The 11,280-nt window shown below is 42.0% G+C and overlaps 1 protein-coding gene across 1 annotated transcript in view; it reads left to right on the top strand.

Moving 5' to 3' along the window:
- Positions 1-9,572, top strand: part of LOC104466949 (alcohol dehydrogenase 1) — a 10,516-nt gene extending 944 nt beyond the window's left edge. Inside the window, exons 2-9 of the mRNA XM_010080538.1 lie at positions 1,558-1,659; positions 2,828-2,966; positions 4,596-4,683; positions 4,790-5,009; positions 5,701-5,961; positions 6,461-6,596; positions 7,936-8,074; positions 9,548-9,572. Of these exons, the coding sequence (XP_010078840.1) occupies positions 1,558-1,659; positions 2,828-2,966; positions 4,596-4,683; positions 4,790-5,009; positions 5,701-5,961; positions 6,461-6,596; positions 7,936-8,074; positions 9,548-9,572 (1,110 nt within the window). The remainder of the gene's footprint in view (positions 1-1,557; positions 1,660-2,827; positions 2,967-4,595; positions 4,684-4,789; positions 5,010-5,700; positions 5,962-6,460; positions 6,597-7,935; positions 8,075-9,547) is intronic.
- Positions 9,573-11,280: the final 1,708 nt, after the last annotated feature.

The following is an 11,280-nucleotide window of genomic DNA, read 5'->3' as shown; positions in this document are numbered from 1 at the left end:
GTAGGGAAATTCACCAAGTTCAGACCTCTGCCCAGCCTTGGGCTGCGCGTGGTAAATGAAGTGTTGTGATGGAACTAAACTGCTTTGTTTTCCCTGTGTTTAAGTTGGAGTAATGTGTGAGTTGCCATGAAGTTTATGTGATTGAGCAGCATAATCCTCATGCCCTGCTAAAAGGGTGTGTTTTTGCAGCTGCCCTCTCCCTGCTGCCGTAACTTGTAGTGCTGGCAGAACTCACCAGCAGAAAACAACCCTGTGACTCCAGCCAGCGCTTGCCTTAACAGAGTAAATGGGTGAGAGTGTGCTGTTAGTGCCACTGTGGGATCCTGTTGTAGTCAGTAAAAGTTCAGAGGGACTCAACCAGCACAACAATACATAGTTAACCAGTGCCTAGTTGTAGAAGATATTTATTTGTTCTCTGCAATCCACAGTTCTTAGCTACCTTTGTTCTTACAAACACTAGGTGTGCTTTGCATGTGCAAGCTGTGAAATCATTATTGCGCTATGGGGGATACAGTATAAATACATAAGCCCTTTTTAAAGTAAGTTTCCTTGAAAATGTGGCCCTTTAAAATGTGATCTTTGGCCCCACTTGTGAATTTTTTACTAATCACATTGGCATTTGACACATGAAATATTAAATTCAGTGCAAACCCCTCTTGAGTCCATCCTTTTTAAAGTGTTGTGCTTATTCCAACATTGGGTCTGGCTGCTCAAAGTGCACTATTTTATTTCATACGTTTAGTATTTCCTAGTAATTATTTTTGTTACCAGTTGACAGTTTGTTATTTCTACTGCTACTTCAAAAGCTTTAATACTAAAAATTTGCTTTATTTCTTCTCCCCCCCCAAGAACTTTTCTGGTGTTAAGTTGTCCCAGTCCCAGGGTCCCACTCACACAGAATACTTACGCATGTGCTCAACAGCTTGCATCCTGGCCTCGATTCACCTCCATTTCCCTCTAAAGTAATGCCACCTGAATGCTCGCAATGAGGAGGACTTAGTAGAGTGACTGAGGACTTAATACAGTGTCACCCATAAGGGTGATGGGAAAATCTTTTATGTAGGAGGCTCTGAAGTCCATTGTTAGCAGTTTGGACAGCTCCTGACACAGGCTGTTCTAGGCAATGCAGGCTTTATCACAACCTGATGTATGGCATCACTGAGTGTGCCATCTCTGAGAAGGTACAAATATACACCAATAATCCAACAAGGCAAAAATAATCCTCCAAGGAAGCTAGGAACAGAGAAGGAGCAAGGAGGATGGATAAGGTATTCGGTTCTCCTAGGAGACTATTAGATATGTTGCTGAAAACTTTGTATGCCAGAAATATTAACAAAGTCAGACTTGATCTTGGTGGGGGAAAAAAATGGGCTTGCACTGTGCTTTGGGTGTTGGCTTTTTTGTTGCGTGTTGTGTTTTGTTTTGGTTTTTTATTGTGTTTTCCCATCTCCTCCCCCAAATATGAGCAGGAATTTCACATGCAGAAATGCAGGAATCTGTCTGTGTGGTGACTAGCAAATGCAAGAGTCATTCCCTTTTTCTCTGCTCTGTTTGCAGGTCATTAAATGCAAAGCAGCAGTCCTGTGGGAAGCCAATAAACCGTTTTCTATTGAGGAAGTAGAAGTTGCCCCACCAAAAACACATGAAGTTCGCATAAAGGTAGTAAAAATAAAATTTAAAACAACCATTTTGACTTGCTTTCTATCTTGCTGCTTACCGGAATTGTTTCTATAGATTTTTAGGATCCAGTTGGAAAACATTCACTAGGTGAGTAGTTACTATTCAGTGAGCCTCTGTGGAACATGCTTCAAGTCCTAAATTGGATCATGAGGTTCTTTTTTAAAAAAAAAGTTTTTCAGCATTGCGATTTCTGTTTATTGAGACACCTGTGCTCCTAATAGGCTGAAAAAATTACAGTACAAGGCAAAAATCTGAATCTCTTATAGAGTGGAGCAAGAGCTTCTTTTTTCTTTGAATCTGTGAAACAGCTCCGTGGGGCTGGGGGCTCCGTTTTTAACTGCGTATTGAGCATCTGTTACATTTCAGGAACTTTCTCAGTGGAATTCAGCAGCTGTTTTCATTCTAGAGAAATTTCCAGTGTTACACAAGGGAGGAGAACCCTCTCATGAAGTTGACAACTCCCGTTTGTCAGAATAAAAGTTGTAAAGACATACTCAAATGTTTCAAAAGAAGTACTGCTGTGCCACCTGCAAGAAAAGGCAAAATGTGCTATAAAATATGTGTAGCCTAAATTTTGGTATATACACCAGATATATACTTAAAATCTAGAAATATTATGTAATGTAATTATATATAACAGTGTATAATTGTATAATACATATTTTATATAACATGATACATTTTAATATAACCTAAAAGTAAGGAATGCAAAAGATATATTTCTATGTTTATAAATAATATGCAATAGTTAATTTATATTTGAATAATTTTTAATATTTCTATAATATTGCAACCTTTTTGTATTTATGTATTTATATACAAACATTAGGAATACTTTATTTTATTCTGTTTTTCATATGTAATTGCTAGAACACTGGTTCTGCCAGCTAATCAGTGAGACTCCCTATAGAGCTCAGTAGTGCACAGCAAACACGCACAAAAGAGCCTTGCTTTGGAGATTAAAGACTTGCGCAAACTGTGAAAATCATGAGCCACGCAACCAAAAGGGTTTGACCTGGAGATTTATCGTGCGCATATGTGATTTTTGAGGGAAGCGAGCAACGTCTTCTAATATATGATATTTCACTTCCACATACAACATGGCAGGGTTAAATGCTGAAATGTTCTTGTCTTTCCTCTAAATCAGATCGTGGCAACAGGGATCTGTCGTTCTGATGACCATGTGGTGACTGGTGCGCTGGTTATGCCTTTTCCAATCATTCTTGGGCATGAAGCAGCTGGTGTTGTGGAGAGTGTTGGGGAGGGAGTAACTTCGATGAAACCAGGTATGAAACAGCGCTGAACACAAACCCTGTGCTGAGTTTCCAGACTCCTGTTTAAGTCAAAAATGATGATATGCATCAATACTTGTATCGCAGAGGAAAATGTTCCAACTTTGAGATTTTTTTCAAGCGTTCCTTAAAGGACAGTACGTGCTGTTTACATCTTTCTGTGTATTATTTTCAGATTTTGCTATTTAATTTCTTTTGTTTTTGGCAAAACCATCTGCATCTTGCTTTCCACCTACAGAACAGTTTTCCTGTCATGGGATTAAGAACATAGATTGTTTGCTGTTGGTCATAGGAAATCAGGTATTAGCTGCAAGTTCTTTAAACACAGTTTACACAGCTCATCTCTCCCAAGAATAAGGCAAAGCAAAGCCCTAGACAACATATCAAAGCACCTTCTTTTAATTCTCCTAACAGCTAAATAATCCATTGACCTCAGTAGAGCAGAACTTAGGTCTGTGTGTTCAATTCCTCCTCTTCAAAAGTGTCAGGGCACGACTGGAGTGCCCATCCTGTGGCAGGCTTTGCATGTGTGCAGCGCCAGTGCTGGTGGGTCAGCACCGCTCACCGACGGCTGTTTTGCTCCGAGGACACTTAATTGTGCCTTTTGCTACACTCTCTTTGAACCACAGTGGGTAGATAGAGAAGTCAGTGGAAAATGCTGATTTTCCTCCAGCTGCAGCAATACGAGATGGGATTTCTATACGCTTTTACAGGACCAGACAAATTCTAACAAGGGCTAAATTATTCAGACAAGATATGCAGTGAACAAAAACTGCACAGAAATGCTCCATTTTATCCAGGCAATTTGTTACAATACCCAAGGAGTTTTAACACCTCTGTCCTTCCAGTGTCTTTGTTCCCACTGGAAACAAGAGTGAAGTCCATCCAAAGCAGGTCATTTTGTATGATAAGAAAAAGCTTTCTTAGAGATTTCTGCTTTAACTCCGAACAAATATATATACTGCAAATTTCAGTGATACCTCTAACTGCTTTTTCTCTTACGCCTGGGTGCATAAATCACTCTGGTTAATTCTAGCTGCCATGTGTTTCCAGTGAACTGAAAAAGCAGGCCTGAAAAAAACTTCAGTGAAAGATATTTTACCTCTCTTTACTCCAGAGCAACAGTAGTAGGACTGCAAATAGGAAAGAGACTCAAGAGGGCTGGGAACTTAATGCTTAATTTCCCATTCTTTGTATGCACAGTTTACAGTTTTGTTATCTTGGCATGCCAGCCTCCTGTCCTAGTGGATGCCACTTCTTATCTCAGTTTCTTCACCTGTGTATTACTCTTTTCCTTTTAGGTAGAAGATGCAATAAACTGCTGAATGAGTACTTTGGGCAAGTCAGTAGCTAACACAATTTTATGACATAGCTCAGACTCAGTTCTGTGAAAGACAGGAGGGATTTTGCATATTGAAATTCGTTGTCATAACTCTGCACTAATGATGTCATTTATAACAGAAAGAGATGGTTTATCTTCCAAGAGCAGCAGAAGGAAATAAGACCAGCACTGCACTCCTAATGCACATTCGTCTAGGGATTAAATACACTTGCTTCATGTTTCTACCTGCATGCTTGTTGTTTGCCTTTTTCAATCCTCTGTAATCACTGTTTTATTTCTAGGAGACAAGGTGATTCCACTCTTTGTTCCGCAGTGTGGGGAATGCAGCAGTTGCTTAAGCACCAAGAGTAATCTGTGCAGTAAAAATGAGTGAGTATTCCTGGGTCGCCTGTGACCCCTATTTGATTTTTATTTATACAAAACTGATCACTCAACAGATTTCACTTGCCGTTATTTCTGATCATCTTTCAAACAGCATTTGTTCAGCTGCTGGATTAATGCCTGACGGCACCACTAGGTTCACCTGTGAAGGCAAAGCAGTTCACCATTTTATCGGCACGAGTACCTTCACTGAATACACCGTAGTGCACGAATCTGCTGCAGCCAAAATCGATTCTGCTGCTCCTCTCGAAAAAGTTTGTCTCATTGGCTGTGGATTTTCAACTGGTTACGGGGCTGCTGTGCAGACTGCCAAGGTCAGTACCATGGGGGGGGGGTGTTTCTGCTATCTCGTGAGGTCTGTTGAGGATCGTGTGGCCTGTGAGCGGGTTGTCAGGACAGCAGCCAGGAGCTGCAGACTCTGTTGAGTTGAGGGTGGAAAGAAGATACTACTTCAGTATCAGATGCCTACTTCAGTTTCTCTGTCTCTAAGGTGCTCAGAAGTCTGCAATTCAAAAGCCAGTAAAAATACTTCTTACCATCTATTAAGTTTTCTCTCATTGGTTTATCACCCCTAGAAAAATGTTACAACAGAGCTGATTTGTTTTATTGTAGCTTAAGTCTAGGAATAGCTGGAAGCCTAAATGTACAACATTCATGATTTGTAGCAATACATTCGTTTCCAGTGGAGTGGCACTGCAGATCTTAACACCATGGGAATATAAAGCATAATTTAAAAAAAAAAGTGTCTCTAAACCTGAAGATGAGATGTGTAATGAAAACCTGGTCTCAGAAATGTATTTTAGGGACAATTTATCTTATTCACATGTAGGATTATAACAGTGTAGCTGGCTACTGCACCAGTTGGTATGCATGTGCAAATTCCTTCCCAGCAGGTAATTTTTAAATTACAAGATGTGCCTTAAGTGAAGACATGTTGGTAATAAGAAAATGCATTGTACTTTACCCAGACTGTAACAGCATGCCATATTTATATGGTTATTATAGGTGGAACCAGGCTCTATCTGTGCTGTCTTTGGCCTCGGAGGAGTTGGCCTCTCTGTTGTCATGGGCTGCAAGGCAGCTGGAGCTTCCCGCATCATTGCCGTTGACATCAACAAGGATAAGTTTGCCAAGGCCAAGGAGCTGGGAGCCACTGACTGTGTCAACCCTAAAGATTTCAAGAAGCCTGTGGAGGAGGTGCTCACTGAGATGACCGGCCATGGCGTGGACTACTCCTTTGAGGTCATCGGCCGTACCGAAACCATGGTATGCAACCAAAACGTGTGGTCAAACGAGGCATTAGCTTATTCGCTCTCTCTGCGCTAACCCACTAAGCAGTGAGGGTGAGGAGCTGCAGGCCACTGGCAAAGTGTCAAGCTAACTTCAGACCTGTCAATCCAGCTATCTGCCGCTGAGATGCAGGAACAGAAGCATGCTCAAAAACTTAGGAAAGGGAACTTCCATGTAGTCCCCTGGCCTAACCAGGGAGGACAAATTTCACGTAGCCCACTCTCTGCTTTCCAACAGTGGTGTATCAGTAACGACTAAGACAAAATGGGGAAGCAGAACAAAGCTAGGACATGTCTAACCTATGACAGGAGATACAATGGTGTAAGCAGATACAATGGGAATTGTTTGATGGGGTTTCAGTTACACAAAATGAATTGCAAGCTGAGCCCTGAGAGGAGGAGAAGGAATTCAAACTTTTTGTGCCCCAGTGGCAAATCTGGCCTGACTCTGGGGTGTCCCTGTGTTTCAAATGCAGACTGCAGCCTTGGCCTGTTGCCACAACAACTACGGAGTCAGTGTGATCGTGGGAGTGCCCCCTGCGGCACAGAAGATCTCTTTTGACCCCATGCTCCTCTTCACTGGTCGCACCTGGAAAGGGTCCGTCTTTGGAGGTAAGGACTTGGAAAGATGTGATTTGACTGGCTTGGGAAACTTGTAAATAATCTGGAATGAAATGGGATATATCTAAATTCATTTCATTGCTGAAGTTGTCCTGTTGGGAGTAATATTGGTAGCTATTTTGCTGACAAAGAAGCACAAAGGGAATTAATTATGGGAACTGTTAGTGAGAGGAGGAAAGAGAAAAACAGAGAGGGAAGGAGGAGGGAAAAAGGGGGAGAGAAGAAGAGGCAGAGAAAGGAAGAAATAAAAAGACAAAAAGTAGAGAAAAAGAAGAAGGGAAACATAAAAAGAGGGGAAAATGAGAAAAAAAAGAAAGGAGTCAAGAGAGAAAGGTAGAAGAAGAGAGAAAGAAAAGGAAGAGGAAGGGAGGGAGGGAGAAGAAGAGAAAAATAGAGACAAGAAAAAGAGATAAGGAAAGAAAAGGAGAAAGAAAAGGACAAAGGGAGAAAAAGAAAATGAAGAATAGATGGGGAGGGGAGGGGGGTGGGGAGGGAAGGAGAGAAAAAGAGCCAGAGTGAAAAGGAGGATGAGAGGAACAGTCAGACAGAAAGAGAAGGAAAGAAAAAGAGAGAGCGGGAGAGGTGGAGAGTCAGGACCCTAAAGGACACTAAGGGTCCGACTCCAGCTCAGCCCCTTGCCAGCTGCCGTCAGGCCATTCCAGTTCTTTCTCTCTTCTGAGCTCTCCCAGCAGAGCTGCACACTCCACAAACCCTAGCTCACTCAACACAAAGCTGAAGGCCACAGAAAACTTATTTCCAACAAGAAGTTTTCTCGCTCACAACCAGTTCCTCTGATGTATTTCATAGACACCTGTGTAAACAAAACCAAAACAGCAGAGACAAATTAGGTTCCTCTGGAAGGGCATCTTTCTATTTGAGCTAGCTCCATCTAATGCTGCTTGTAAGAAAAAAGAGACCCACTGTCCCCAGCACCCCCAATTTTGACTAGGCAGTGAAGTTACCAGTTACCAACATGCTTGTCAGTACTCTGCTGTTTCTATGATGTGTGATTTAGCGGACAATGGATTAATAGACAGGTTGAAACAGTATTTAGTGTGAGGGAAAGTTTGGATTCTGTAAAGATTAAAATGTTAGAAAATTAGTCTTTGACCAGTAGGGCACTTACTGGGTTTGTCATATGTAGAATAGCTGCACTTCGTCCCATGCCTCCTGCAGGCACTCTGTGTTGCAAAGGTAAAGATATGCTTCAACGTCTCATCATACCATTCTGCTATAGAACTTCCATCTGAAAATTTAAGCTGCTGTGAGTTTTATCTATTTTCACAAGCATTTAATGATTCTTTATCCATTGAATGTGGTTTTTTTTCAGGCTGGAAGAGTAAAGATTCAGTCCCTAAACTAGTTGCTGACTACATGAAGAAAAAATTTGTTCTAGATACATTAATAACCCACACACTTCCTCTCACTAAAATCAATGAAGGATTTGAACTCCTAAGGACAGGGAAGAGGTAAACATTGTTTAATTGTAAAGGTTCTATATAAATAACCTAAAAGAGCTGTATGGTGACACAGAGTATGACTTCATGGCAGAGAATAGGGAAGGCAACCCACTGTGGCCCTGAATCTTGCTCAGTGTGCATCCGTGAGTTGCAGCTGTAGTAGGAAAGCCAGCAAAGCTCTAGCTTTTGGCATCCAGTGGGCCCTGTCGTTCATTGCAGAGGAACTTTCAGATCCCAGTTTGAGCAAAGACTTTGGGTGGCAGAGGGAGAAAAGACCACACAAATGAGGACATCTCTGCCCACCAGCCATTGGAAAAGAGCAGACAACCAAGGGAGCCTGGGAATGCCAAGCTGTAGAGTGACAGAGGTTAGCTACATCGCATTCCAATAAAAGTTTTAGGATGAGGAGCAGGAACACAGAAACAGTCTGTGTTTAGTGGAAGAGCAAGTCACCGTTCCTCGTGTGAGTTAGGGAAGAGAGTCCCAGTGCAATTTTAGTCCTGAAGTCACTGGGTAGTTGACCTTGAACTTCAGAGCTTTTCAAAAACAAAAGTACTTGATGTATATATACGTTGCAAACTCAGAATTTAGCTCTTGTGCATTCCTCAAATATTGTGAGAGTTCAGCTCAGACTCTGTTTTCACAGGGTGTTGAAATTGGAAATACCATTTGCCAGAGACATTTGACAAGATTCACCATGGGGAATAATTGAAAATTTTCCTTGGCAGAAGTGGGAAATATATTTGTATATCTTAGCATGTGTGGGGACTACCCTTTTTGAAGGTTCTAGCTGCTTATAACTTTCACAGTCTGGAGAATTACATTAATGTTTTATTTTAATTGTCTTTTGCTAGCAGTTATTGTAGGTGTTACTTGCTCCAAATATAAAAAGTGTGTAACAGAAGAATTTAGCCCTTGAGGTTTGTTCTCAGGTTCTAAGTATGCAGCACACACTTCATTTTTTGTCTGTCCTTATCTTAGAAGTGCTGTAAATTGTAGTTAGAGATTTTAGTGTAACAAATGGGGAAAAGTGGTGAGGACAGAGATGCCATCAGCTTTGCTAAAACACTGACAGTCAACCTAGAGACAGAGGCATGGTGCAGCTGAGCATTTTGACTAAGTGAAACCCTTCAGTTCTCCAGCCCAGAATAAGCCATACCATTCGGAGGTTAGAGCCATTTGTAACTGGAAGAATGTGTCTAAGCCCCCCTCCAAGGACTTCCCAGCCTATATTTTGGAGCCCTGGGCTTCCTAAGGGAAGGCTTTGCAGTCTTGCATGACTTTTGCTTTCTGCATGGGCAGTGAGGTTTGCACATGTGCACATGTTTGCAGATGTTTGCACATTGTGCTGCAAGCTGGGGTGGGAAGGGGAGTAGCCTGCTTGACAGCAATAGCTTAGATTTTCAGAAAAAACTTCAGTGTTTTGCTGATGTCAGCACAGGGGCTTTTCTACAGTCACTAACTTGACATTTTATATTGCAGTATTCGCAGTGTCCTGCTGCTTTAAAAAAATCAGCACTGATAACACAGAGATGTTTTCGTTATCGCTGAGCAGTGCTTACACAGAGCCAAGGGCTTTCCTGCTTCTCACCCCACCCACCAGCCAGTGGGCTGGGGGTGCACCAGAACATGTCCGGGGCACAGCTGGGACAGCTGACCCCCCTGACCAAAGGGATATTCCATGCCATATGACGTCAGGCTCAATGTATAAAGCTGGGGGAAGAAGAAGGAAGCAGGGGATGTTTGGAGTGACGGCATTTTGTCTTCCCAAGTAACCATTACGTGTGATGGAGCCCTGCTTTCCTGGAGATGGCTGAACACCTGCCTGCCGATGGGAAGTGGTGAATCAATTCCTTGTTTTGCTTTGCTCGCATGCAAGTGGCTTTTGCTTTACTTATTAAACTGTCTTTATCTCAACCCACAAGTTTTCTCACTTTTACTCTTCTGATTTGCTCCCCCTTCCATCCAGGGAGGAGTGACCGATCAGCTGTGTGATACTTCTTGTTGTCTGGGTTAAACCACAACACAAACCTAAAGCATCTTACTGCTTTCTGCATTTGTTACATGGAAACAGAAACAGAGGTTATTGCTATCTCGGCAAACATGGTCAACACTGACTTATCTTTTGAAAGTACTTATCAGAGTACTCACGTGCGTCGTATCTGGGTAAAAGAGCCTGTGAAGGGGACTGTGTGCTAATGGTGATTTACTTGTTTGTGTCAGCAGAGAAAGTCCTTGAGCCGCCCTGCTAGGTTAATGATTGGAGGATAAGTTTACCAAGAGATTAGACTTTAACAGAAGAAAATCTTTAAACACGTGTGTGTATAATAAACTCAGTTCACGCAGTAATTAAGACTCAAACTTCAGTCATTTGTTTCAGTGGGGTTACCTGTGCAGTCAGGGCTGAAGATTTTTTCTGGACCATAAAATAATCCTTTTCAGGTGCAGTTCAGCTGAAGAGTTCTCATCTCTTTCAAGGCAGGTTGTGTGTGAACCAACAGTGTGTCCTGGATCACTATTTGAAATAGAAAGAGAGGGGTTTTAATTCCACTTAACTGATCTCATCTGTAGTAACGGATTCAGCAGAAACAAGAGCATAATATCTTAATTCTTAGAGCAGTCTAACCAAATGTTTTCTGCGGAGGCCAAGCTACTTTATCGTACCAGCTAAGGTAGGTTTAACTTAAACAGAAGCCAAAGGAGGCCTGTTTAAACCAGGCTTGTGAGGCTAGGAGGAAGGAGCATGGAGAGGTAAAGTATCCTGCATATACCAGATACATGGGTTTTCCCAAGGCATTCCCTATTGCATGAAGGGTAATATAACAGAGTCTTCAGAGTAGAAGAAGAAAAATTTTAAAAAGGAGAGCTAGGGAATAAAGTACCACAAACTTCCTCACTTCTGTCCTTTTCAGGATCATGCAAACCCCATTTCTGTTGTTGTAATCTGCCAAGCATAGTAAACACCTGCTGTCAGTGTCTTTCATAGGATAGTAGCTGGGGTCCAAAACAGTAAACCCACTAAATCAGTCTTCTTAGGGACATTTTATAAGGCAGCAACCTAGTTCTGTCTTCACAGGGAGGAAACAAGTGGTTTCTGACACTGGGGAACGACAAATAGTTCATACTGTCCTAGAGTATTTCTCCTTGCAGATCCCCATCCACACTCAGCTGGAGATAAGTTTGCTTGTGTGACTGTGCAGCTCTGGACAGCATGG

This window comes from Pterocles gutturalis, unplaced genomic scaffold (assembly GCF_000699245.1).
Source record: "Pterocles gutturalis isolate BGI_N339 unplaced genomic scaffold, ASM69924v1 scaffold14606, whole genome shotgun sequence".
Taxonomy (NCBI): Eukaryota; Metazoa; Chordata; class Aves; order Pterocliformes; family Pteroclidae; genus Pterocles; species Pterocles gutturalis.
The sequence above is the reverse complement of the archived record's forward strand: the minus strand, read 5'-3'. Positions and strand labels throughout refer to the sequence as shown.